Source organism: Hirundo rustica, chromosome 24 (assembly GCF_015227805.2).
Source record: "Hirundo rustica isolate bHirRus1 chromosome 24, bHirRus1.pri.v3, whole genome shotgun sequence".
NCBI classification, from domain to species: Eukaryota; Metazoa; Chordata; class Aves; order Passeriformes; family Hirundinidae; genus Hirundo; species Hirundo rustica.
Genome location: NC_053473.1, coordinates 2,695,371 through 2,722,071, shown reverse-complemented (window position 1 = coordinate 2,722,071; position 26,701 = coordinate 2,695,371). Strand labels below are relative to the sequence as shown.

The window sequence follows — 26,701 nt, the reverse complement described above, 5'->3', positions numbered from 1 at the left end:
TCACCCGGGGCCCACCCAGTGTCCTGGATGCAGCGGGCGAAGCGGACGCAGCCCCGCCGTGCCCTCAGGGCCCGGGCGGGGAGAGGAGTGCTCTGGCCGCGCGGATCGAGTTCTCTCCGGGAGTCGTTTATTCCAGGTTATTTTTATTAGGAAGTTGTTTCAAATTTCAAGACACAAAGCCGATAAAACGCCACTTCGGAACACATGATAGGGAAGTGAAAGCTAATTTCAGCCACAGAGTTAAGTTTGTTTGCCTTCAAAGCAAGAGGTAATTCTGCCACAGATTTGGCAGCGTGAACCGAAACACCAGTTCTGTACAAAATCGGAATTTATGCTGTACCTTACACATTATCCTGGAAGTGGTTTGTGTTTTGGAGAACCTCGTGGCTGGAGCACCAATAGAGAGGAAAAAGATTGAAAAGCTTTTTTAATGTACATTTTCTATGAACAGCATCTCATGCTGTTAATCTGTAGCCTGCAAAGGCTGTACAATACAGCATTTGAGGGCTTAAGACAACTCAGTTGCTTTTTCAAGACACATGAAACATGTTTTGTTATAAAACTATCAGTATCAAGACAAGTGAAACAAGACTTTTCACTGTAGGGATGTCACAGGGCTCAGCTTCACCAGCTGCTGTGTGATCTCTGAGATACCAAAACTGGCTGGGGTTTCCCTGTGACAAAGGCAGCTCACACTGAAATCAGTTACTTAGAAAAATTAGACAAGGGAAATGTGAATAAGGATGTTTAGAGACACAATAAGGGCATCAGCAACTTACATCTTTATGCTTTAGAACAAACTGTTTGACAGGAGAACAAGAAAATGTGTGTGATGTGCTTTCAGAATTATATCACCTGGAGGGATCTGATCTTTTGTCACTTTCCTCTGACACAGGTGCAAAGGACGGTATAAATGGGTATTTTTGCTGCCTTATGTGGCAGTAACTCTCAAAAAATACCTCCAGTTACTAAGATGCAGAGAAAACTGCAATTATATTAAGCACCTCACAACAGCAGGAAACTACAAAAGACCTTTATCCCTGGATTCTGTTAAAGGCACTAGTACATGAATAACAAGTTGATTTCCAGCTTAATTTATACCAATAACTTAGAGAACTAAACCAGTAACAGGTATTTTCCTGTTCCTGGTATGCAGTGCAAGTATCCCCTAGACCTAAATAACAGTAACCCTGGAGCTTATGCAGGAACGCTCAGAAAATTAATGCCCTCTTTAGAGGAAGAAAAAAAAAATAAATCACAAACCCAAAACACTTCAGCAGAAAGTTTGGTGGCTCGAGTCTGAATTTACAGAAGGTTTTTTCCTACCACTTTTTCCCGTTTTCCTAAGGCACTGGGGTGGTTTTGTACTTCTGGGGGAGTGAAGGGCTGGGGAAGCAACAGCAGGTTCTGCAAGCTGCCTTGGCTTTCAGTGCATCTCAAAGCAGGAGTGGGCATCTTCCAACTTACTCAAGCAATAATAAATAAAGAGATAAATTCTGGTCCTGTCATTACATTCTGGTGCTACGAATTTGAGGAATGAAACCCAATAATGTGAAGATGTGTTTAAAATGACTAGAATACTGTCATTATGAAGGGGAACGTAACACAAGGAAATTGCTTTATTTGCAATCAGTTTCTTTCCCTGTAAGGCAACAATCCTGGAACCTGAAGCACTGGCTGTGATGCTATTTTTACTGATTTTCTTGGAAAACTGGCTTGCCCTGAGTGGCAAAAATGACGATCTACAAGCGTTTCTTCTTTCTGCCAGTACTACCTTGGGACAACACACCCCAGCTGGGCACTACCCCGTCATCTCTTCAGAGCACAACCGTTGTAGTGACAGTGAGGTGCACCTGGGAGCCAGGAAATTGCTTTGCTGGCTGCTGTCTTAAACTGATTTCTAAGTTTCAGCTTGAGAGCCTCATGATTTGCTGCCACTGCTGAGCCCGTTTCAGGAGCAAGCAGCAGATCAGGGCCCTGTTTCCTGTTCTGGTTCCTGCAGAATGAGGTCCCAGGCCCTGTTTTTAATTAAAATCCTTTGCTAATCAGCTATGACGGAGTGAGACAAGCCTGACTCTTTTCTGATGTGTGATCTCATGTGTCCCTGCCAGCCTAAAGCTCAGCCTGGACACAGCTCAGTCAGCAGTGCCTGCCCAGCAGTGCCCAGCCCTTAGTGCAGTGCCACAGCTCGTGGCTGGACAATTGGAAAAGGGAAATCCATGTAAAAGGCAGCAAGATGTGTCAACTAAACCAGAGACTTGCAGCAGCAGCACTACCCCAAGTCCTGAAGTAACAGAAAACTGTTGGAAGTTTGAGTTTCTTTGAGGAATAAGAGATAAAAAAATAAATAATAGATAAAAGGTGGTGTATCTCACACAAACGTGCACTAGAATACACATATTTCCTGAAATCCCATTTTGTGCCACTGTGTTTCATGGAACAAGGACCCCATGACTTGTAAATTCCAAGGCCTCTTGGACAATGGTCTGTTGGAATGTGTAGCTTAACTGAACTTCTCCCCATCATGTGTGGAACAACTGCATCAGGAATCTGAACTAGTGATCACCAGATCTGCTGCTATGGGGGCATAGTTAGCAAAAAGCTGTTCTCTGAAACCGTGAGTTATCTCAAGTAAGCCAAAAATTAGGAGATCCTGGGCTTTTGATGCAATTTACTTTTCTGGGGACAGCCTTTCTCCCTTCTAGGTTGGTTCAAAAGGAACATTCTTTTATGAATAAATATGACAAATAGAAAAAATAAAATATAGAAACAAACTATGTAAACGCAAGCCCTGAGGTATTTCAAGCACACAGTGTAATTTTTATACCTGACATGCAATCTAAAGGTGCCAGTAAGAAAACTTACTTCATGGCTCTGTAAAAATGTCCCATCTTTCCTTCCTGCCTTCCGCCCCCAGGAAGGGGCGAGAGGTTGAGGTAAGAGCCCCGTGGAAGCTGTGATAGTCACAGAAGCAGAAACTGAGGATATTAAAGTGCTGTGTGTCTTTTTCTGACCGCTTTCACTCTTTGTTTGGCTTCCACAGGCCAGTTGGATTCTCCAGAGATGTGACAAAGGGGCTGCTGTTCTGGACCTAGGCTCCACTCCTGCACAGTCTGTAGCCACAGCGAGGCTTTTGGGGCAAAGGGGCTGCTGAATGTGGATTTTAGTGGCCCCTTGAACTCACGGTTGGGTTTTTGGTGTATCTCAGCCTAGCTTGGGAAGCTTAAGAGCACTTTGCACTGCAATTAGTCCCAAATGACTGGTCTTGCCAGCTTCCCACCTCTTTCCCCCCCTCTTCCTTTAGCCTGGATCTCCCTGGATGTGTTTTCTCCCCCAGAGCTTTCTGCATTTGCATGAAGGGTCCAGTCCTACAAAAAATAAATACCCAGTCTCTGTATAAAAATGAAGTCAGTAGGTCTACTCACATGAATTCAAGTTTGCTGGAGCAGGCCCTTAGGCATTAATTATTTTTTAAAATAAAGTCCAATTTTATTAGTTCTACTCTGTTTGGGTGTTGGAAAATAAAGTTACTAAATGGATCACAGGTCTTACTTTTCACAACGGCATTTCTTCTCCCTCTGCTAATTCTTGGCAAACAGGGGCTCAGTGTGAGGGGTTTCGGAGCACTGTGTCCCTGTGGGGTGTGCACATCCTGCACGGGGACACTCTGGATGCACACACAACATGTTCCACCTGCAGATATTTACCTAGACAGGTGCTGCACATCCAGGGACCTGCTCACATCCAGATGTGTTTGGAAGGAGAGAGATACATGTGCTTACACAAAGTCTATACATGTGTAAACCCTTAACTGCACATATACAAACATTAAAAATCAAATTAGTCTTAGATGCACCTTTGCTTTTTTTTTTTTCATTAAAAAGGACATTTTAAACCCCTTTTTTTTGTTCACTTTAGTTTTACTGTAACTAATACAATTCACCTGATCACCTAATGGGATATTTTCCTCTCAGTATGTTAAAACACTGATTAAGATGCATTACAATTATTAAATTGGGTAGAAGAGCACTTCTTGTAAGCTTAGTCTGGAACTCCTGGGGCATAGTTGTGCAGTGACAGTTTTAGATCATTTCTCTCATGTTACGGATCGTACAGCACAGAACCATGCTGAATATCATGCCAAAGATCTAGAAGAGAAGGGATGTGATTTAGGGATCCACTTACAAAACAGTTATAAAACAATTTGCATAACAGACAATCTGAAGGTCCCTATGGCAGAGCAGTGACTGCCTCCACCTACAAACCCCAAAACATCAGACAGCAAACACGGAAGAAGTTTCACTGATTTTATCAGCTCACACTGGTTTCACGGTTCTTTGTTCTAAATGTCCAGGCAAGCACAGCTGCCCCAAACATTAATGTCATTAACATCAATTTAAGTCACCCAATAACTGACTATTGGCAGTATCCTGGTATTGCACCGGAGCGTTCTGAGTTTCAGAGTGCTTCTACGTGGAATATGACACACATTGGAGTACGAGCAGAGGGTGATTCCAGAGCCCCTGGAGCTGGTGCTGAGCTCTGAACGGTTCCTGTGCTCAAGAGCAAGGCTACACATTAAATCCAAACCTCCACTCGTGTCAGGGAACTTGCTCACTAGAGGGAATGACAGAAGCAGAGAACAGTGGGTGTTGCCAGAGGCTCTGCCTCCGTGCCACACGTCAGCTCTCCAAAGCAGCTGCCTCCAGAGGCTGCAGTGCTCCGGGTGGGAGATGGGCACTTAAAGCCCTGGGTTCATGTCCCCTCCCCACACATCTCCCTAGGGACGGGCACAGCTGAGTCCCACAGCCCAGCAAGCGGCACAAACAGGCACAGAAAAAGGTGCAGGTGCATCTCTCTTGCTGAAGAGCTTGTGGTCACTTCAGGACCTTTGCTGTGTCTGAGGTGGGGATCCAGGGGAGATGATCCCCGTTCTGGTGTGTCCTTGATGCTATTGATCTCTGTCCACCTCTGCTGCCTGGCTGTATTTTTGAGTCCCTTCATGTTTCATACAAAGCCCAGGACTGTTTAATATGCACACCATGGTTTCTATTACCTGCAGAAACCCTTCAGCTGCTTTTCAGTGTCCACATAAATCTGTGAACATGCTGCTCTTCCCAACAGCTAAAGGAGCGTTTCTTTACTAATATCCTCATGCTGCTGGTGTCTGAGTCTGAGAGTGCTGGAAAAAGCTTTGTGCTAAAGCCCGGTGAGCCCCAGGCTGCTGGTGCTGCCGTGTCCTTGGGACAGGGTGACATCTATTGGTCACAGCTCTAGTGGGTACTCTCCATTCCTCATGGAAGCTAAGGAATGCATCCTAAAGGATTTAAAGCATCAGACTGCCGTTCTTTTGGCATACATTAAGTACTGCTACAGCCTTTTGCTTTTCAGTTTGGTTCATGTGCACTCTGCTCTCCTACTCTTACAACAAAAGAAGATTACTATTACTTTGGACCCTGTCTAAGGACACAAAACGAACTTGAAAAGCGCAGTCACACAGCTCTGCTTGCACTGATGGGGCCAGTTCCCAGGGAGAAGACACACTGGAAGCAATAAGAATTGAGGAATCTCACCAGCTGCTGCGAAACACTTTCCACAAAGCTTTGAGTAAGGGACAGGGTACTGGGCTCAAGGAGAGATTGGAGAACATGGATTTACTCACTGTGATGCTAGCAATTGCAATTCCAACAATTCCAACTAAGTGCAGATGAGTATCAATTACATTCTGAATTTCAACCAGGCAGTTCTGTTAAAAAAAAAAATAAAATAAAATGAGATTTATGCCTGGAAACCTGTATTTCAATCAATTCTATCAGCTGTTTGCACTGAACAACAGATAAACACAAAAATATTAGTGCAGTCACCATCCTAATTCCTGCATCTAAACCTTGGGTTTTGCTGGATAATTTTCCCAGCATCTTCCCTTTTCTGGTGAGGCATCTGTACCTTTTGCCTGAAAAGGCTGACATATGCAAGCAATTTTCTTACACTTAGCTTTTTCCCCTAAATTTAAACTCCTTTATATAACAAGCCATGCTATATCAGGAGGTTTGGTGCTTCGTTTTGACATTGAACTCACAAGCAGATTCCAGAAAAGACAAAAATTACAGAAATATCTTTCTTAACATCAATGAAGTTTCTAGTCAGGAGGCTCCATGCAAGACTAAGGTGGGCATTTGCCAAAATTTATCCTCCATGGGGAATCTGGGGTCCAGTTCTGTTCCCTCCTTCTCCCTTTTCCTTTCACGTGATGCAATATTGTCTCAGCTACCATGGGATGCCACAGACAGGTGTCAGGACTGAGGGCAAGATCACCTCCAGCTTAATTCTGCCTCCACTCTGCTCCATTCCATAAGGAATTTCACGCTGGAATTTGCAAGGTAAAAACAAACTTCTTCCTTTCTTTTACTTACAGATGTAAAGTCTCCAATTTTACTAAAGAACTGACATGAAGAAGTGATTAGAACAAGCAGGACAGAGGACACTTGCCTTTGGCAGCTGGATGTTCTCTGGACAGGGTAATCCTGTTTGTTCCACATTACCTTTACCACAGCACTGGAGCTGAAGGAGAGAGAGAGACGAAGGATCAAAGAGGGGGAAACCACAGACATTTTCATACTGAAAGTCAGTTATTACTTTCATACTGAAAGTGAGACAAAAAATAACTAAAAAGAAAAGAATCAAGATCAAGAAATAACCTTAAATTACCAAGAATTACAGATCAAGTAATAACTTTATTTTCTATATTGAAACTGCTGCTTCTGGTAGAGTTCCAACTGCAGGGGACAAAATTCACAAAAATTAGTTTCAATTGTCTGAGGCCACAGCAAACAGCCACATTTGTATTTACAAAAATGTCCAGAAGAGACTTTTATTACAGTATTTCATAAAAAAGCAAACAAGTGGATTTGGGAAAAGCACATTCCTGGCTTACAAGAAAACAGGAGCTGTTAAAGGGAGAGTGCAGAAAGTTCAAATATCACATACAGAATTATGGGCAATGCACAAAAGCTACAGCAGAGAATGCTGGAATTTTATTTCTGACACAACATTGTGCTGGGTTTGGAGACAGTAATAAATCAGTTTCAGAGGGTTTGTTTTTCCTGTTTGCCTATCTCCCACAAAATGCTTGGAATTCCTCCTTGGGTCAGAAATAAGAGCTATGGGAGAAGGACAAAAGGGTCTGAGGTTGTGAAATGTTTTCTCTAAAGAACGTGGGAATTGCTGTAAGAAGCAACAAAGCTTGGGCTCGCTCTCCATGGGAGGCAGTGTAGATCCAGGATGGACACAAAGAGGATTAAAGAAGTCCCAGGTTGTAACTCTGATTCAGACATTCACTTTTTGGGTGGCCTGAACTGTGTCACACACGTGCTTTTGGCCTTTCACCGACTTGGTTCAGCCACACTGCATGTCCCGGGACACAGGTCACGTCAATGCAGAGGGATGCAGGCATTTCTCCCTCTCTCTGCATTTGTGAGTATTTGTCTGTGGATTTCAGTATCCAGAAGGGCCATAACACTCATTTCTTCTGCACACAAAGAACACCATAAGCATCGGAAATTTCAAAGCCTGGCTAATTGCACTCTCAAACGTAGAGATCCAAAACCCAGAATTCTGACAGAGCTCTCAGGAAACTCTCAGGGTTGTGAGCCTCTGACTGGATTTTAAGTCCCTTCAGTTCTCTTTTGCTGTACGTCAGAGGGAGGAATTCTGGATTGCAATGGGCAGGGTGCCAGTGGAGCAGTGGATGGGGTGTGAAGGTGGAGGGGTACTCACAGCCACGTGGAAGCGGTAGATGGTACTGTTGACCTTCCCCACTGGGTTTTTCATGTAGTCCTCATAAGCATCTTCGTAGATTTTCTGGGCTTCCTGTATTGCCTGCAGAAATCAGACTAAGTGAGCTGCCAATCAGTCTCACCCCCAATCCAAGACTTTCACCTTGTGTCCTCAGCCTCCAGGGCAAAAAGCTGTGCCAGGTAAACAGGTGTGGTGACTCAAAAGCCAGGAGGGTTTGTGGCCTGTGTCAGAATGTTCATAGGCTCTATTCTGTGCTTTGGTTAAACACTGAGCTGGGGAAGGTCGGTGCCTAAATTTGTTTGCCCTTCTCCCAGGCAATATCCTCTTTTCATACAGTTCCCCTTGATGTTCCTTTGAGGCTGAACCACACCTCCACATTTTCTTGAACAGAGAAAGCAAAAACTTCATCCTATTCCAAACTTGTGATAACACAAGCTGTCATTGGTTCCAGATAAGAATGTCAGAGAGTCTTCCAAGGAAAAGTTTCTTGGAAAGCTTTCCTCTGGAAGAGCCAGGTCAGTGTGCACTGGAATTCCATAACTACCCCATCAGTACATCAGAGGCTGTTTGCTACTTACCACTTTCTTGCCTATGAAGGCAAAGACTCCAGCAGTGACCTCACCTGCAAATATCACCAACAGGCAAGCAAAGAACTGCAGAGGAAGGAGAGAATCTCACATGAGTGTAGCTTGTTCATGGGCACTGCCAGCCAGCCCCTCGTCCTCCCCAAACCTCAAGAGCCCACCCTGAACCAAAGCTCCTGAGGCGGCTCTGCACAGGGCTGCCAAGGCGGATTTCTTGTCACATTCAAACCAAGGGGAAATGGCAAAGATGTGGCTCAGAGGGAGTTTCAGGGAAATCAGAGGGAAAACCCTGGGAATCCATCACAAGGGACAAGCCAGGGCACCTCTACACGTACGCCAGCCCTGCAGTAGCACGGTGGCTGCTGAGTCCAGACAAACTGGATCAGCCGGTAAAAGGACATAAGGGGTGTTGGACTGTAAAGATCTTTCCATTGATGACACCAAGCACTGAAGGCTTTGGATGGTTTTCCTGCACAGCCCAGGCCCTGGAAACCTTTTACTCACTGTTCCAATTAAGCACTGGGACTCCCGTGCTGCTCCACAGCACCCGAAAAATCCAACTGCTGACATGATGGCCCCTGCTCCCACCAGTACATAGAGTCCTGTGGAAATCAGAGCCAGGCAACAATTTCAGAAGGTTTCTCTTCCTAAAGCCAGGCAACAATTTCAGAAAGTTTCTCTTCCTAAAGCCTGCTACCTGTTTCATCAGCCTCACCCATTTACAGATACAACAAGGTCTCTGGCTCTCACAAAACTGGTTACACCGAGAAGGTTCTCTGATCACGGCAGGAGAGCAAAGCTTTCTTCAGAATTCTTGGAGAGTTAAATAAGACAATTTGAGATTAACTCAGCTGGTTAGAGCATGGTGCTAAAAACCTTTGCAGGTTTGATTCCTGGATGGGCCATTCACCTGATGATCCTTGTTGGTCCATCCCTTCCAACTGAGAATATTCTGTGATGAGAACCTGTGACGTCCCCCTGCCAAGTTTGCTGTCCCAGGGACAGCTCAGTGCAGGAAGAACAAGCCTGGGAGCATCCAGAACCCCCTTACACCTCTGCAATAAGCGATGTAAGGCAAAAAACCCCCCAGCTTTGCTAGAGGGGTTATTTCTGGGAAGCCTGGGGCTGGAAATGTGCTGTCCTGTTCTGCAGGGGGGGAATGGAAAGGAACCTGGGAGATGGCAGCACAGCCCCATACAGATCCAGGACCCCAGCTGTGGGCTGACACTTAGAAATACTCTTACTCAACAGGTGTTTTGGGTTTTTTAATTTTTTTTTTTTTTTTAAATGGGCTTTATCTAGGAAGGAAATCGGAGCGCAGAATTTTTCTTTCCTCACTTGTGAACGTACATTTTTTTTTATTCTGTGCTTAGGCAACACACGGATTCCTATGGGGGTCAGCTCCCAGCAGACCACAACCACGGGGCTGTGCCTTGGCTCTGGTACCGTGCTGGTGTAATTCCAGTCCTTGCCCTGTGCAGAACGCACAGAAATCTGCCGTGCTTCATCTTCCTTCTCCTCGCGTCCCGGCGAGGGACAGCGGAGCTGCAGGCGGAGCGCACTAGAGGGCACAGCGAGCCTTGCTCCCAGCCTGGACTTCCCAAGCTCCCAATGAGAGCCTTTAGTGTGCTCAGTACCCAGTGTAAACATTATTATAAAATCCGAGCCGGGGTTAGCAGAGCTGCTGGAATTTGCTGTTAGCAGGCCTTGTGTAACCTGGACTAGAAAATCCTACAGATGACAATTTGCAATTGCTAGGAAGATGTGAAACCAGTCAACGTTTGAGTGCAGAGCTTCCACGCAGCTGCTCTGCCTCGCTGGTGCAGCCTGCTCCGGGAAGAAAAACTCCTTCCTGCTGCCCTTTCTGTGCCACATCACCCTCCAGCGTCTGTGTCTATCCCAGTTCTTGTGATGCTTCTCCCCTCCCTCCCTCCTTCTGTCCCAGCTCCTGCTGAGAGGTACATTCTGCTAAATAGCAATAAAGCAATTACAATGGCTTTGCCCTGTTAATAGTAACACACACGGTGCTGGGGGGATGCTGTTTGCTGTCTCTGTTGGCAGTTCTTATTCCATGTTTTCTGGATTTTTAGTACTCAGCCACCTGGGACTTACTGGGACAGAGCATTCTCCAGGCTATACTTGTACACACATTCACAGCACTGGTTTTTACTGAGGTATAAATATATTTATGGCTCAGGGGAGAAAGGTCAGCCAGCCCTGATGGAAGATGAATTGGAAAAGACAAAAAAAACCCCTCGCTCAGGTGCAGAACCTGGTGCTCAACAGCCAAACACCAACACTGCCATTTCCTGGGATCTCCATGGTAACAAACACAGCGTAATTACAAAGAAGTTTCCTGGACGTATTCAGTGTGTCACTCCCTGCTCCCGTCCCGGTGCTCATCAGGCCACTTAGCAAAGATAAATTTGAGCAAGGAGACAGGAAAGGAGTCTTCCCATTTCTTTTTGTTATTTGCAGCTAGGAAAGACAAAGCTCGGTGAGTCTCGGGGCTGGGACCACTTTCAGGAATTCGGATTTGCATTTGTCAGAGAAACAGCCTGAGCATTTCACTCGCATGACTCAGAGCTAAACCACTACCTCAATGAGAACTTCCCTTTTAAGGCGTGTTACAGGAAGAGCTCACACCACTCACTAAACAAAGCTGAGCCCCACAGCTGAGCCAGCCAAGAGTTAAAATCCACCTTCTTCCATCTTCTGCTCAGGAGAGTTCATCCCACTCCGTCCTTTCTCAGCCTGGGACTACCACTAGCTAATACCCAGCTATTTCTAGATGGAAAATAATGTTGGCACTTAAAATTTCCACGAAAATAAATCTATTTTTACTTTTCTACTATATATATATACACACACGTGTAATCTTTCGCACGGGGATGAAACTTGTGATTTTGGGGTTGTCCTGAGGCCAGGACTTGGCCTCGATGATCCTTGTGGATCTCTTCTGATTCTGAATATTCCATGATGTAGAAATATGCCTCTTGCTGCTGAGGACTCCAGGACGGTGTAGATGGATGTAGACGAGAGATCTCTGAAGTTGGGTTTTAGAAGAAGGGGTTTATTGTATAAGATGGGAGGCCTTGCTCAGAGCCGCCAGGCGCAGCTGAAGCATGGCCTTGGAAGGTGGGGGTAATGAGAGATAAGGAAATTCCAAGAGCAAGATGCAAGAGGTAAACAAAGAGATAAGAGGAGAGAAGAAACAGAAGAGACAGAAGAAACAGAAGAAGGAAGGCCCACTCTCACAGCCCCCTGATAAGGGGTCTCAAGGTGGGCTGTAACAGGGTTGTGCCAATGGGGTTACAGATACTTGATACTTCAGGGGGGTGTTACAAGTGTGGGATAAATCATACACTGGGGGTTGTTTTCCTAGGCATCCAGCAGCTAGGACATCTCAAACATCAAAACTTACTTTCAATTCTATCTCAGTTACAGGTTTCACATTCTCAGAATCTAAGCAATCATATTTATAGGGCTTTCTGGCTTCGTCCTTCCCAACACCATGAGACACATGAAGATTTTCAAGGGGGCCAAGTGACTTCTCAGCTTGCACTGAGAGCTTTCCCAGCACCCACGACCAGGGATGCCCAGTGGAGGATGACTTCCAGGAAGGATGGAAATGTTATAATTTATGGCTTAAACATCTCCATGAAGGACTTTTGCCTATTGTAGCAGAATTATATTCCAAAAGCTGCGGAAAAGACCACCACGCCCTGACTGAGGCCCTGCTCACTGCTGGAGATAAGAGGCTCAGTTCAGGTTTGGGGACACATTCACAGAGGGATCGAGCTTTGCCACCCCCGGGGTGGAGACCGCAGCCCCGGGCTATCAGCGGCCAGGCTGGCACAGCCCCTGGCACCACAGGGAGGGAGGAAGAGAGGTTTTGGATGTGTGGTGAAAATAAACCTCTGCTCAGAGGCGGTGGGACAGCAGAGTCAGAGCCCATCAAAAGCCCCCCAAAAAGGGTCCCCAGACCGTGCACCAGAGCACCGCACACGGTGCAACAGCTCCAGAGCCTTGCAAGGGACAGTGGCAAACCCAACCTTCCCTCAGGGGGCACGGGGGCGTTCCCACCTGCCCAAAAAATGTTTATTAATCCACTGGATTCTACACTTGGCGGCGGAGGACCCTCACCACGCAGAAGAGCAGGTGGAGGGGGTGTCACTGAGACACACAAAGCAGTCACACACGGACAAGAGATTTTCGCAGAGGTCCTTCCGATCCAGCTCCCAGCTGAGAGAGCGGAGAGAAGAAGAGAAACCCCTTTGTTTATTTTTACTTTTTATGCATTTGTGGGTCTAGCAGAAGATTGGCTTTTTGGGGTTTCCACCCCTCAGCCTCAGTGGCCAGACCAATTGTCAGTAACAATTGTTTTCAGGTTAGAAATATGCAAACAAAGGACAGAGAATGAAAAACAAAGGATTTGTTTATATTACTTCTGTGGGAAAGGTAGAAAACTGCTCTTAATATTGTACAATAACTAAAATGATCTGACTCCATTGATGAAAATCAAAAGGCTAATAAAGAAACTCAGAAAAACCAGGGTAACAAGGGGAGACATCGTTGGGACCCTGGGATGGGGGATAATGCTTCCACCTAACCCCTGTCACTCTCTCCATGTCTGCACCTCCCCTCCCCTTTTCTTTTGCTATTTCTTTCTTTTCTCTTTGCCTCTTTTACTATTAAATAAAATATATCCATTTTTTTTTGGCGCCAACATCTAACCTCGTTTGGTTTTAATAATGTTTTTTGGGTAGATTTTGAACCTTTCTGGGTTCCATCCATTTTATTCGCGGACTGGGTTTTCTTTGTTCTCCTGTGTTCAAGCCGGTTTGTAACAGTGTCAAAGCTGTAGCTGCAGAAATATCCTGGATGGTGTAAGAATGTAAGATAAGGATCTGGCATTTCTTTTCTTAGTGGGCTGTACACAACAATTTAGGCAGGATCACCTCAAATTCTTGATAATAATAAACCTAAATTTAAGTGAGACTCTCCAGAGAGAAAAAAAAAAAAAGAGCAAAGGGTGGCAATATCTGGCACAGAGCCCTTGGAATCCCAACCTCACCTAAAGCCATCAAGCACTGAGAGCTGTCAGTGTCAGCACTGCAAATCCTGACGTTAGGGTATTAATATCACACCTCTCCTTGCAAGAGTATCTAGTGTCACAAGTGCCTCAGCTTCAGGAAAACCCATTCCTTCCCAAAAAGCAGGATGGAAAGCTTTAATCAGCTTCTATTCATCAGCACTTCCATTGTAAAATACAAAGCCTTGGCATGGCCTCCAACTTGGCATCTACAGCACAGCGGGGAAACAACAAAAAAGTCAGTTTATAGCTGCAAAATGGAACAAGTTTGAGAGCTACAAACTGACAGCAAAAAATTCACCACAAAGCTCAACATGGCAAAAAGAAGTGTGTGAGTCAGGTCAGGGTAGAGAGCTTGTTTCGGTGAGTGGAAAATGATGAGAAGACTGTCCAGCTGCAGCTTTTTGTGCAGCAGAAGGAAAAAAAAAAAGGTTGAAAGGAAGCAAAGGTTTGTGGCCTTTGTGAATTTTTTCCTCTCACCTCTGTTCACGTCCTGTAATTCTGCTCTTTGGTCTGTGTTTGCTCATGAAGAGAGAAGGTTTGGCACCTAAACAGAGAGCAGGAACGCTGCTGTGGCATCGAGGAGAGCCGAAGTGGCCCCGGTGACAAGAGCTCTGCCATCTGTGATTGCCCATACCTGGAATATTTATTCCACCTGCATTTAGGACCCACAAACAGGTCATGCAAAGGGATGAAGAGGCACATCCCAAAGATTAAAATCCATGTGCAAATCTGTCAGAAAATTGATTGATTTAGGCAGACACAGCCAGTGCACTGATTACTGAGGGGCTTCTGGAGTCTGGAGGAAAAAGGGGCTTCTTTATAATCACAAGAGGATGAAAAACAACGTGTCACAGGACTGGGGATTTTTGGACAGAGCCTATTCTCTTCAAATTTTTTTTTTTTTTTTTTTTTTTTTAGATGAGGAAATATTGAGGTTTTGGGGTGTGGTGTTTTGCTGTACTGACACCCTCCCACCCCCCAGTTTTTTATAGATGTGAAGAGAAATGGAGACTTCTCCTTTTAGCAGTGAGTCAAGTGATAGAACACCTGATAACAAAATGATTTCCCTTCCAGCTGTAACGTAGTGAGTGTAAAGGGGAAAGCCCTTTCTGCCATTGTTTTATTTTGCAAAGGCAAATTTGGAAAGCCATAAAGCAGCAGCTTTTCTGTATATTTGATTTTTTGATTCATCCCATGGGGAAAATCTTTCTTTCCTGAAAGGAAATTGTCAAATGGGGGTATTCCCTGTGAAAATTCCAACGGGAGGGATTCCCATTTTCTAGCAGACTCTGCTTTGCAATTACAAGGAGAATGAAAATGTTATCTGGCAGTCTCAGAGCATCCTGAGGCTCCCAGCGGTGAAGAATGGCAAATCCACAACCCAGCAGATCTCTGGATCAGCCTCAGTGCTCGTGGCACAGAGCTCTTCCCTAAGATACTGGATAGAAGGACACATCCCTTCTTGGGTTGCACTTGGAGACAGGAGATCTGCAAGTCTGAAAAAGCACCTTAAAAAGGATCAAGGGATTCTGTGTGTTACTTCTGAGTGAACAAAACCTCTGTGATTAGCAATGATACAGAATTCCATCTCTTTAGACCAGGTAGAAGAGGAGGATGGAATTTTATAGCTGCTGGCTGCAATATATTTTTTATGTATATCAAGAGTGAGGGAAGGATCAGCCGGGGCTGGAAGAGGTGTAATTTCAGACTCTGGAAGAGAACCCACTCCCAGAGCTACTTTTGTTTGTTTGTTTGTTTTTCCCCAAGTCTTACGGAAGGTTTGAGGCACAAATCCCTGCCTGGAGCCTACTGCAAGGAGCAGGAGCAGACAAACACACCCTTGTGTCTGTCTGGCTTTATTTCACATGGGTTTCTTGTTTACCTGGCTGCTATGGGCACTTTCCATTTGAAATAATTCTCCTTTTTTTTTTTTTTTTTTTCCCTTCTCTTTTGGGCTGAGTAAATAACACTGAACAAACCCCCAACTGTTCCTACTCCACGGAGAGAACAAGCAGCTCTGTTCTGGGGGTGAGGGACCCAGCAGCAGCAACAGCAGAGCCCGGGACCCAGACAGGGCTTGAAGGCATTTTCCTGGGGTTGTTTGTTCCTTGCAGCCCAGGAGGCAGATGTCCTCCTCCACGGAAGGACTGAGGCTCTCCAGCCCTTAGGAGAGCACCAAGGAACCTCTAGTGCAGACACACTCCTGGAAAATATGAGAAACACACGTAGGAGTTGGGAAAAAAAGCAGCCAGACAGGGACAGTTGTGTGTGTGGCACCAGAGTCCTGAAACAGGCTTGTTACTAGAAATTTCCATTGTATATTTATTTATAAAATACATTTACAGAACTGGAGAAAAGCTGCAGAGGCCTCTAAAGTGACATGAATTTCTGGAGAAGGGGAACATACCCTTAATTTGAGCATAATGGATGTAACTGATTAAGTGTCTTGTGTGAATTCAGCAGGGATTTCGTGGTTAATCTTCCTGGAACCACAAAAGCTCTACAGACACCAGCCAGTTTGGAGGCTTCTGCCAATGCACAAATCCTGCATTTCAATTTAAAAGCAGCCTCGCTCTAATGTAACATCCCAGTCCAGTTCCTCCCTTTCCCCCAGAACACCAGCCCTTGTCACATATCTTGCTCACGTGCATCCCAGAACCCTAAAGAATTATGGCCCAGATTGCCTGGAGGCAGCGTGTTCCCAAAGCTGCTCCCAAAGGCTCTGGCAGTGTCTGTCACCCCCACAGACCGCTCTGAACTCAGGTGTCACCAACACCTGTGCCAGCTGGAGCTGCTCTACCCTGGCTGAACTTCGCACACGCCGTGGCAATGGATTCCACAATTTAATGATGTGAATAGCGTGGGAAAGCTTCCTCCCATGGGAGCTGCTCAGAGCACACACTCTGGTCAGAACCATATGGCCAAATGTCTTGGTTTTTTCTAGTTTTGTTGCATTCTTTTTGGCTAGAACCACGGAGAGTTCAGGACGCTGAGTGCACTGGAAATGTACACAATGACGTAAAGATTTTTCAGTTGGGTTCCCATTTCCTTTCTTCATAATTCCTGACATTTATATGCCTGTTTGACTGCAGTGAGCAAAGCACTTTGTTGTCAAGAGCAACTGATAGTGAGTCTAAGATCATGTTCATGTGTAGTTGTAGGTAATTTAAAGTCTGTCAGTGTTTGTACTGCTTACATTATCTGTTCCTACTTGCATCACTTTGTTGATACTGTATTTCTTCTGCCTTTGTAATACTCAGTCATCTGGTATTCTGAAATCCTCTTGTGATTCTCTGCAATCCCCTCTAGATTAGGACACTCTGGATAATCCTGTGTGTGCACGAGCCAGCTCAATCCAAACCCTCCTGAAGATGTTTTCGAACTGGCACACCCCAAAAAGGATCCTGGGGGCTTTTTGGTTGCTGGTTTGTTTGTTGGTTCTTTGGTTTTTTTTTCCAGCAGACAAAACACTTTCCTCTTAATATCTTCAAAGTGAACAGTCCAAATGTATTTACAGCTGTGTCAGAGTGAAACACAGCACAAGACATTTCCTTTATGGGAGTTATAATGGGTTATACTGGTTTGCTTGTTATGAAGAAACTGCTTCAGAGCATTTAGAGCTCCTTTTAAAGAGACTGTATGAAAAAGGAGCCTGAGCAACCCTGGAGTGTGAGGTGCTGCTCCAACAAGAGGAATCATGGAACCATGGAAGGGTCTGGGTTGGAAGGGCCCTTAAAGATGATGTAGTTCCAGCTCCCTGCCATGGCAGGGACACCTTCCACTGTCCCAGGCTGCTCCAAGCCCTGTCCAACCTGGCCTTGGAAACTTCCAGGGGCAGCCACAGCTTCTCTAGGCACCCTGTGCCAGGGCTTCACCACCCTGTGAGGTTAATAAATGAATGTACCCAGTCCTGGGGGCATCCAGGGATGGGAAGCACCTTGATGCCCTTTTACTCCCCGCAGGACCAGGGCAGGTTTATCCCCAGCCACCTCCTGCAGGTGGCTCTTTCCAGAGAGCTCCGAGTGTGGCTGTGGTGAGCTCTGGGCTGGCCCTGGGCAGCCTGACCAGAACAGGGATTTCTGGAGCCCTCCCGGGGCTCAGGGCACCCTGGGCACTCGGTGCTGCCAGGGCTCAGCGGTCACAGCAGTGAGCAGGAACCAGGGTGCAGAAGGAAATGGGGTAACTGTGGGTTCGGCTGCTGCTGTGAGCTGGGACTGGTCGGCTTTTACACAGCTCCAGCAGGGACAGGAGGGTGGGAGAAGTCACCCAGGAGGACAATTTAATGGGCAAAAAGCATAAAGTGCATTATCATGCTTAAGTGATTACAGGAAAAAAAGCCTCCTGAACCTCAGCAGCTTGTAAATATACAGCAGTCACCCTGAGGCAGATGGACAGATTGTTCCATTAGACTAAATTAACTTGCTTGGTCAGAATTGCCTTTATTCTTGTCTTTATTCTTGCCTTTATTCTGTCAGGGGGAATACTGACTCTTAGGAACTGCTGCAAGGTTTTGTGATCAGAGACTGAGGCCTTCAGAACAACTTTCATTTCAAGCAAGGTTTTCTCAGGGGGTGGCAGTGGTGGTGGCATATTTTTAAAGCCAATTTCCAGTGCAGCAGGAAAGGGCCACTATCAGCTTTTTCTAAAACACCCTTCCTGAGTGGCAGAAAATGAACGCTGTACACAAGATGATAGGAAGAAAGACAAATTCATTGCTTAAGTCTTAACTACAGACTAAAAGCCTCTCCAATACATGATGGCAGGATCATTTAATGCTCTTCTTGTGGTTTCACATCTCTACACAAGGGCTGCTTTGCCAGCAGCTCTCATTTTAAAGGCTGGTAGAGTTTGAGAGGTGGTGGATTTAGGAGAGAAAATCCTGTTGACTAAGGGCATAGTGCTTGACTCCAAAATACATGAGTAGAACTTGAACGAAGTGAGGCACAGGAGCAGAGCACTGCAGTTCACATGGACGGAACTCCAGCCAACTCCTGCTTGTACGGGCATCCACTGCTACGGAGAAAAACTACTAATATCCTTCAGCTGCAGACATGACTTCATATCCTAAGGCACGCTCCATCTAACTGTACCTTTCAAAGCCAGCAGTATCACTCCTGCTCTCACTGACCCCAAGAAAAAGCCACAGTCACCCTAAAACTTTTGAGCACAGCTCTTTTGGCCCTGATGGATCCACAGATTGGATCATGGGACTGAAACAAAGAGAACAGAGCAGGAGGGTTGTGAAGCTCTGGCTATGAAGAGGAAGCAACATTTCAGGGCTGAGAAAGAGCCACCCAGACTGATTTGTTTGCATTCATCGGGTTTTGTTACCATTCCTGAGAGGGTTTGTTGAGTACATACACTTCACTTTTATTGGTGCTGGCAGGGATGGGACCCTCTGCACTTCATTCCTGAGGAATACAGAGTTTGTTCTGCTTGTTGCCCTTTGTCCACCAAAAGCAGAGATGGAGAATGGGAGTCTTAAGAAGTCCCCGTGTCAGTTTTTGCTTCACAAGCGCTCTACTTGCACTCAGCAGCACTTGGTCTGTACTACTGTGCTTTAGTTATTCTTAAAATTAAGAACAGCACTACTGCAAGGAATTAATTAAGGACCAATTAATTGTGAGACAGCAGTGCTGACACCTTGAGTTCCCACAAGCATTTTATTTCCTTCTGACTGCTGCAGACCTTCCTGCCCAGTAAAAAATTTCCCAGTCTTGCTACAGGAGTCTCCATAAGGATGAGCAATCCGAGGGAATTCCCTTCATTCTACAGGTCTTTCCTCCATTTGATCGGTGCAGTGTCACAGACAACTCAGATAAAAAGGCATCTGCCAGCTATGGACCTTTGCTGAAATTATCCTTTTTTCTTTCATTTTTTCTCTCTCAAGTGCAGCTAAGAGAGGGATCTGTGAATTCCACCAGAGCTGAACTGCAGCTGAACAGGGAAGCCACAGTTTTGCTTCACCACTTGAAGCACAGGCACAAAAACTGTACTGTGAGATGGAATAACATAAAAATATATCCCATTGTAGAGGGAACTCCAAAAGCTGTGGAGCTGCAGGGAGAGGATGTCCAGTTTTAGGAGCCTGCTCCAGTGTAAGATATGTCTGGTAAAATGGTTGGAGCCTGCGTGGGTCAAAGAGTTCCGATTCCAACCTTTCCTGTTTCAGGCTTTTCACTGCAAACTGCAGTGGGGAATATGGATCACCAAACACAAAACCACAAGCAGCAGAAAGCTAGGAACACATATGTGCTTGCCCACAGCACTGCTGCCTGTAAGCTGTTCTCCAACCAACAAAAACATCTCAGTGGCTGGAAAAGATGAACAGGCCTGGTTGCCAAGTCATGGCCCGAACTATTCCAGGGGCAGGACAGACAGCTGGACTGCTGGTAAAGAACAGGGCTATTTAAGGAGACTCACTCTGGCCTAATGGAAAATGCAAGGATAGAATTATCAATTATTTTACACTAACCCGACATTTCGGATCCAGGAAAAAAACAATCACAAGGAAGCAGAAGAGAGAAGCTGGTTAGATTCGGCTGGCAGCTCAGTCCAGGTACAGAAAGAGCAGAATGTGCTGCCCTTTAGAAGAAAGAAAATTAACTGTTTTTCAGAAGATGGTGATTCTGGAGCGTTTCAACCCACAAAGCAAACTCCAAGTGCACCTGCACTGTTGTTCCAGGCACTGACACAAAGCTGATGTGATGACAGGGCCTTGGGTTATCACAGGAGCCACAAAAGCCATCAGTGTCACAGAGATAAAGAAATTATTTTTGGATGTATAGCTATATGCTGATATCTTAAGTCTTACTGCTGATCTGCTTTCTCTTTCAGCCCTCAGGGCAGCTGCTCCTGGTGTGCTGCACAGTGTTCCATATTAAGAATTCCTATGCAAAACCCTGGCTGCCACCCAGAAGGCATGTTAGAGAGCAAACACACAGAGCCAAATAAACAACAGCCCCAGAGACTCTGAGAAAGGCCCAATACACAACCTCCAAGGGGGACTCTGAGCTGAAATCTCCTAGAGAGGGAAAGCTCTTCAGCATGACTCAAACACAGCTCTGTCTGCTGCAAACCCCACTGTAACTGAACTTCTCACAGCCCTTTTACCACGGCCCTGGTCCCAGACTGTTGAGAGCCTCAGCACGGCTGTGCCATCAGATGCTCAGGAGTCACAACAGCGTTCAGCAGGATTTGTAATGAGGGAGGGAGGGAGGGCAGCAGAAAACTCGTTGGTTTTCTTTCACAGGAATGCTCTGTTCAGTGCTTATTACAAAAAAGGGCAAAACCTTTGCTTTAGAATTCAGTCCAAAGTGCGAGTTTAAACGATTTCTGAACATCTCTGTGCCCTGTTCATCAGCACTTCCTCTCACAGTTACATATTTCAACAGGCAGCTCTATAAATACGTGTGGCAGCCCAAGAGCTGAATGTCATGGTGTCTGATGAAACTTTTACAAGAACGTTCCCTAGGACTTCCCAAAATTAACAACTCTGAACAACTTTTGTAATTTCTATACAGGGCAGAAGCAGACTACATCTTTTGGAGATTTAAATACGCATGCACCAAAGAATATCTTGTTTACACTGCGTGTTCCAGCTGTACTGGGGCTGTGGTGCTTATTCACAGCACAGGATGTAGCACTTTCTGCCTTCCAATAAACCAGCAGAACTTGATTTTGAAGGCCAGAACATCCTTCTGCCTTGTTTGCTCTCCTGGGACAAACATAAGTGGATCAGGCAAGGAAGCATTCCAATCTACAGCACGGGGAATTCAGCAGGTATAAACTGGATCTGGAAATGAAGTTGGTGATCTAATGTGCTGCTGTCATAGCGGCTCAAATGTAAGAGAAAAAGTAAATCATACTTCCTGGCTCTCTGTGGAGGTGCTGCAGGGTGTTTTACAATAACCCTCAGGTCCCAAACAATGGTTTTATTCAGCCTCACAAAACCCCATGGAAACATTGCTGGACATAACATTCCCCCCATCTATTCCCACAGCCAGTTCTGTGCCTCTAGCCTGGCTGCAGATGTTAAAAAAACCCGGGCCTGAGGTAGATCTGAGTCAAAGTCTCCGCTGAGAGAACTGGGGTATTTAAGGTAACTGCACAGTCTTGGAGCGATGGTTAACTGCTGCAGGACACCTCTGGTCAACTCCCAGTCCTTCCACCCTGTCACACTGGCTTGATGGCCAGGGCAGGAGCGGGTATTCACTCACACTTGACATTTGTAGATGGCAAAAATGTTTGCACCAATGGGGTTTTTTTTTTGGGTCCATCTCCAGGGGTAATATAATAAACAGAAAAAAATCCGACTTTTTCTGGTGTAAAGGTATGTTACAGTTGCCAGTAACAGAGAGCTACAGTTGCTGGCAATCCCAGACAGCTGCTGTTTAACGGTATCTGTAGATATGAAATTCAGGTGGCATTTCCCAAAAAACCCACCTGGAAATCCCAGGGAGAAAAAAGTTATCTTAAATTCTAAAATTAGACATGACTAATCCTAGTTCTGTGGGCACAGGAACTATCTGATTCCTGCCCAGGTTGGACAAACAGCTCCTGAGATGACTGAACACCAGGTAGGTTCACGTTTCAGCTGTGGAAGGATTTGCTCTGACACTTTGGTCCCACTGAAGCCTCCACAGGGAGAACTGCTGAGCAGAATTTTGCTGCTGTCCGGGTTCTGGGAACATTCTGAAAGGACGCTTGTTTTGTTGGCTGGCAGCTGCACAGAAAACTCTGGAGGGATATATTGGTGAGCCTCACAAGTCTCTGACCTGTCTTACCTTCTATTCTGAGAGTATTAGCACAATTCACTTAGGATATGTGGGGACTGGATCTAATCCAGGAGAAGAGATTAGTTAGGTCTAAGGAAGTGGATGCCAAGCTGAGAAAGGTCAAAAGCCATCACACCCATGGCACACAGCACCAGAATATCCAGTTTTGTGTAGGTCAGCCCAGGAACTGTTGACCTTCCTATAATACAATGTGTAAGGTGTGTCACCTGCCCCAGGATGCAACCAAGGCTGGAGGCTGCTGCCCTCCCAGCACTGGAACTTACCCATGAAGAAAAGCTCCGGGGATTTTTTGTCTGTAGCAAACTCTGCCATGGGCCCACCAAACCGCAGCCACAGCCCAAAGGCAACGACAGCCAGTCCAGCCAGCTGCAACACAAACAGAGCAGTCAGGGCTGCAGTGACAAACGGATGGAGAGCATCACAGGGCTGTCTTGGCACCTTGTGCTTTCTTGAAATCCCACAGCTCAGAGTTGCACTGTCAGAAAATTCATGCAGCACTTGTCAGGGTCTGATAGCAATAAATTCCTATTGCAGTGCAATGTACTTCTTTCTTTCAGCTCTTCAGTGTAGTAGTGCTTCTAAACTTACCAGTGACTCTCAAACCTTGTCAGTCATTTGATCATCAAAACTGAGCCTGAATTGTCATGAGACACGGAGTGGGGCAGGGGACCCCCACCAAAACTAGGACGTACAAGGATTGTTACTGGGTAGATGTCTTGGATCACAGAAATTACACACCAATCATAAATGCTGTCAAGTGCAAGGAAAAATTCCCTTGAATGTGAACAAGATTAGGTCACAAAGGAGTGTCACAGCATGTTGTTTGAGGGGAAAGATCTACAGCTCTTTCCTCAGGTCTCGGCCTCACCACGTGCCAGACGGATCATCAGCCTGCCAGGCAGTGCTGTGTGTCCTGCAGGCAGCTCCAGCATCCCACAGGAGCAGGCACAGTGTCCTGCTGCTGCCCAGGTCCAGAGCTCTCAGTGGCACCTGCAGAACCTGGACAAGGCTCACAAACACCTGCTGCTTCCCATGTGGGTGCCAGCCTGGCACGGTGCTCCCCTAACTTGTCCTGCATTCCTTGGCACTTGATCCATTGGCACAGCTCCACAAGCCGAGAGAGAAGGCAATTGTGCAGCTGGCGAGCTCGGGATCCCGGCTTTCCTCACAGATGTGTCCTAGCAGAGGGTGAGGGTCCCCTGCCACCCTGTCACAGCATGGGGACCTCCCTGCTGGCAGCCTTGGGCTGCCAGGGCCTCTCCAGGCTGTGGAGTGCCCCTGGCAGTTGGGGGTGAATGTCCCAGCCAGCTGAGGAGATGGTTCCTTCCATCTCAGCAAGAAGGCAGATAACAAAACACAGTAGCTGTCACTTTTGAGAAACAAATAACACAAAGCTTTGTCCTTCTGCTGCCTTGCAGCTGCAGCTGGGCAGCATCACTCTGCCCCTCCAGCTTGAGCACAGCAGCACTGTGTCCCCGGAGCGCGCTGCGCTGTCACCGCGAGGGAACAGCCTTTGGTTTAACTGTGCTTCAAGCATAAAGGAGACAAAAGCCCAAAACTGCTTGGTCCAGAGAGGCTGAACAGGATGACTTTGTGACTTCTTTTAAAAAGACTCCAGTGAATCAGAAGGAAAGAAAAAGACATTTAAGAAGATAACATTGCTGATTGTTTTCTGGAAAGCTGAAGGGAGAACAGAGCACGAGGGAAAGTGAGAGAAGAGAAAGAAGTGAATTCAGCTGCGTGGAACTGTGAGACTATTGAAAAGGTGCAATGAGGGAAGAATGGACACAGCATCATCTAACTCTCTTGGGGGTGGTGCAAGGACTTTGTCTTAGGATGAACTTGTAGCAGCTGTTGGCTCCCTATTTGCAATGACATTAGTAAAAAGCACCGTGATGCTGTGAAATGTTCTGCTCACTGCATTGCACTGGGGGAACCTCTCCCAGCCTCCTCCTGCAGCAGCGTGGTTGCCGGGGAAATGATCGCTACTTTAAATCAGTAGATCGCTACTCAGATCAGTTTCGACAGAAGCTGTCTCTGCTCAGCAATGTCATCTTACACCGAGCCGGTGCTTTCCCAGGCAGAGCTGCATCTCCCTAGGAGCGAGCCGGGAGCTCCGGCAGCTCGGGCAGGCGATCCCGCAGGGCTGCCCGGAGGGAGCCGCGCCCGTGCCACCCCCCCGACCCCTGGCACTCCGGGCACCCCCCGCACCCCGCACCCGCAGCAGGTGCCCCTGCCCCGCCCGGCCCCGCTCCGCCCGGCGCGGCGCTCACCCAGAAGGTCAGGTTGAAGATGAAGAGCAGGATCTTGATGCAGCGCATCCCCCCATAGCCCACGCCCATGGCGGGCGCCGGCTCCAGCAGCAGCTCCCGCGGCGGCTCGGCCCGACTCCGGCGGGGCGGCCCCGGGGGCAGGTGCGGGGCCGGGCGGGGCCGGCGCTGCCCGGGCGGATCCGCCGACCTGCTCCCGCCCCGGGGCGGACTTTGTGCCCGGCGCCGTGCCCGGGGCTTCCCGCGGCCGCGGCTGCCGGGCGGGGCGCGGGCGGCGCCGGGTGCCCCCTTTGCGCTGGACGAAATCCCTCTCGGCGCCCCGCGTGTCTCTAAAAGACTCTCGGATCTTGCGGATGCTGCCCACAAACTTGCAGCAGGATCAAGAGTGAGATGTCGTTAAACTTGTCTTGGGTTCACAGCCATAGCTAAGAGCCCCTGAAGTTCATTTTCCAGTCATTAATTTGTTCTCTAATTTGAGCCAAAATGCTGGCTCTGCTATCAAAGTCTTACAGCTTTCTCATCTTAGGATTTTTTTTTTTTTTTAGCTGCTCTTTCGAGGTCTCCGGGAACTCTGAGTCCAAAGTTCCCTGTGGAGCTTTGACAGGGGAGCACGAGGCAAGGCTGTGTCTGTGGAAAAGTGGGATTTCTACGTTAAACATTTCTTCTCCTTATTTAACGAATAAAGGACTTTTTTCTTAATTAATTAATTATTATTATTATTATTTTCTCTAGTCATAACTGTAGAGTCTTACCAATTCAGATTTTTTTTCAGGTTTTGAATAAATTTTCCCTGAGGTAAATGTTTGGTGTTGTTATTTCAAATGTTTGGTGTTGTTATTTCAAATCACACTCATCTAATGATGCTATAAGACCAAAGCGTGTTGGAGGTGGTTTCCTTTTTCACCCACTTTGCTCTTCATTTTCAGTTTCGTTAAAGCCTGGCTGCATTTTGGAAAAAGAATCCCAAACAGTCTATTTGAATTGCAATGACAGAGTTTAATTAGGAACATTTTATTCCATTTGCAATGAAATACACTTTATTGGTTTCGTTGTTTGGGTTTTTTTTTTAAGAAACATTGAGTCTACCTTATAACTTCAAGTAAAAGCCCACAATTTCCCTTTTTTTTTTTTTTTTTTTCTTCTGTGATGCTCTGCTAGATGGTGTTGACCAGGTCCACTGTATTCCCTCTAAAATAACAAAAGCATGATTGCATTTGAATAATCAAAATAACTTCATGACAATGAGATGCATCAAACAGTAACAAAAGTCTTCATTATCCTCTGATACATTTGAAGCAGAGTAAAAACAAGGGAGCGATTTTGCCTTGGATTGTGATGGCAACATAAATTTTTTTTAAAAAAAATCCTTTATTAGGCTTCTCTATTTCTCTAGTAATTTTCATGCTGATTTTCTCTGAAAGTGCAGGAATGGAGCATTCGGCCTTCATAAGTAGTAGGTCTCCTTCCCACATAATTCTTGAATTAATCCCAAGGTGCTGCTTTTCAGCACGTGGTTCTTGGCATCTCCAGGAGGCACCTCACAGCTTCCCCTGGCACTGCTCAGGGCTCACACAGGTGCTGGTACCCGGGGCTTTAGGCAGGGTTTGGGGGCACAGGGGCTACGGGAGGTGGCAAAAAGTCACCCGTGGGGCTCTGCTGGGCTCGGTTTTAGGGCTGCAATGTCTTCATAAACGACTCGGATCAGGACTTGAAAGGATACTGAGGAGTTTTGCTGACAACATGAAACTGGGAGGAGCTGTTGGCTCCCTCGGAGGCAGAGAGATCTTGATAAATGCGCGGGTTAGGCAGTCACCAACCATGTGGAGTTTAACGAGGGCAAGTGCTGAATTCTGCACCTGAAGAGCCGCAGGACCTGGTAACCCTGGATGTACGGACAGACAGGGGAATGAGAGTCTGGAAGGCGGTGGAAAGGCACCTGGGGGTCCCGGCGATGGCAGGTTGGATGTGGGTCGGTGTGCCCTGGAGCCAGGAGGGACATCCCTGTCCTGGGGGCACCAGGCACGGCATCGCAGCCTGCTGAGGGAGGGCTTGTGCCGCTCTGCTCTGCGCTGGGGCTGCCTCGCCTCCAGGGCTGCGGTCAGTTTTGAGTGTCACAGCATGAGAAGGATCTAGAGTTGTCGGAGAGTGTTCAAA

At 46.6% G+C, this 26,701-nt stretch overlaps 1 protein-coding gene across 2 annotated transcripts; it reads right to left on the bottom strand.

Moving 5' to 3' along the window:
• Positions 1 to 123: 123 nt before the first annotated feature.
• TSPAN2 (tetraspanin 2) lies at positions 124 to 24,671 on the bottom strand. 2 transcript variants are annotated; one of them, XM_040085688.2, is made up of 8 exons: positions 24,551 to 24,671; positions 22,541 to 22,643; positions 8,886 to 8,983; positions 8,376 to 8,450; positions 7,777 to 7,878; positions 6,490 to 6,561; positions 5,663 to 5,746; positions 124 to 5,543 (listed from the first exon to the last, which is right to left on the bottom strand). In XM_040085688.2, the coding sequence occupies exons 1-8, from the start codon at positions 24,617 to 24,619 to the stop codon at positions 5,493 to 5,495; spliced, it is 654 nt and encodes a 217-aa protein (XP_039941622.1). In that variant the 5' UTR covers positions 24,620 to 24,671; the 3' UTR covers positions 124 to 5,492. The 2 variants fall into 2 exon arrangements, with proteins under 2 accessions (XP_039941622.1, XP_039941621.1); XM_040085687.2 differs by having other exon boundaries at positions 124 to 4,148.
• Positions 24,672 to 26,701: the final 2,030 nt, after the last annotated feature.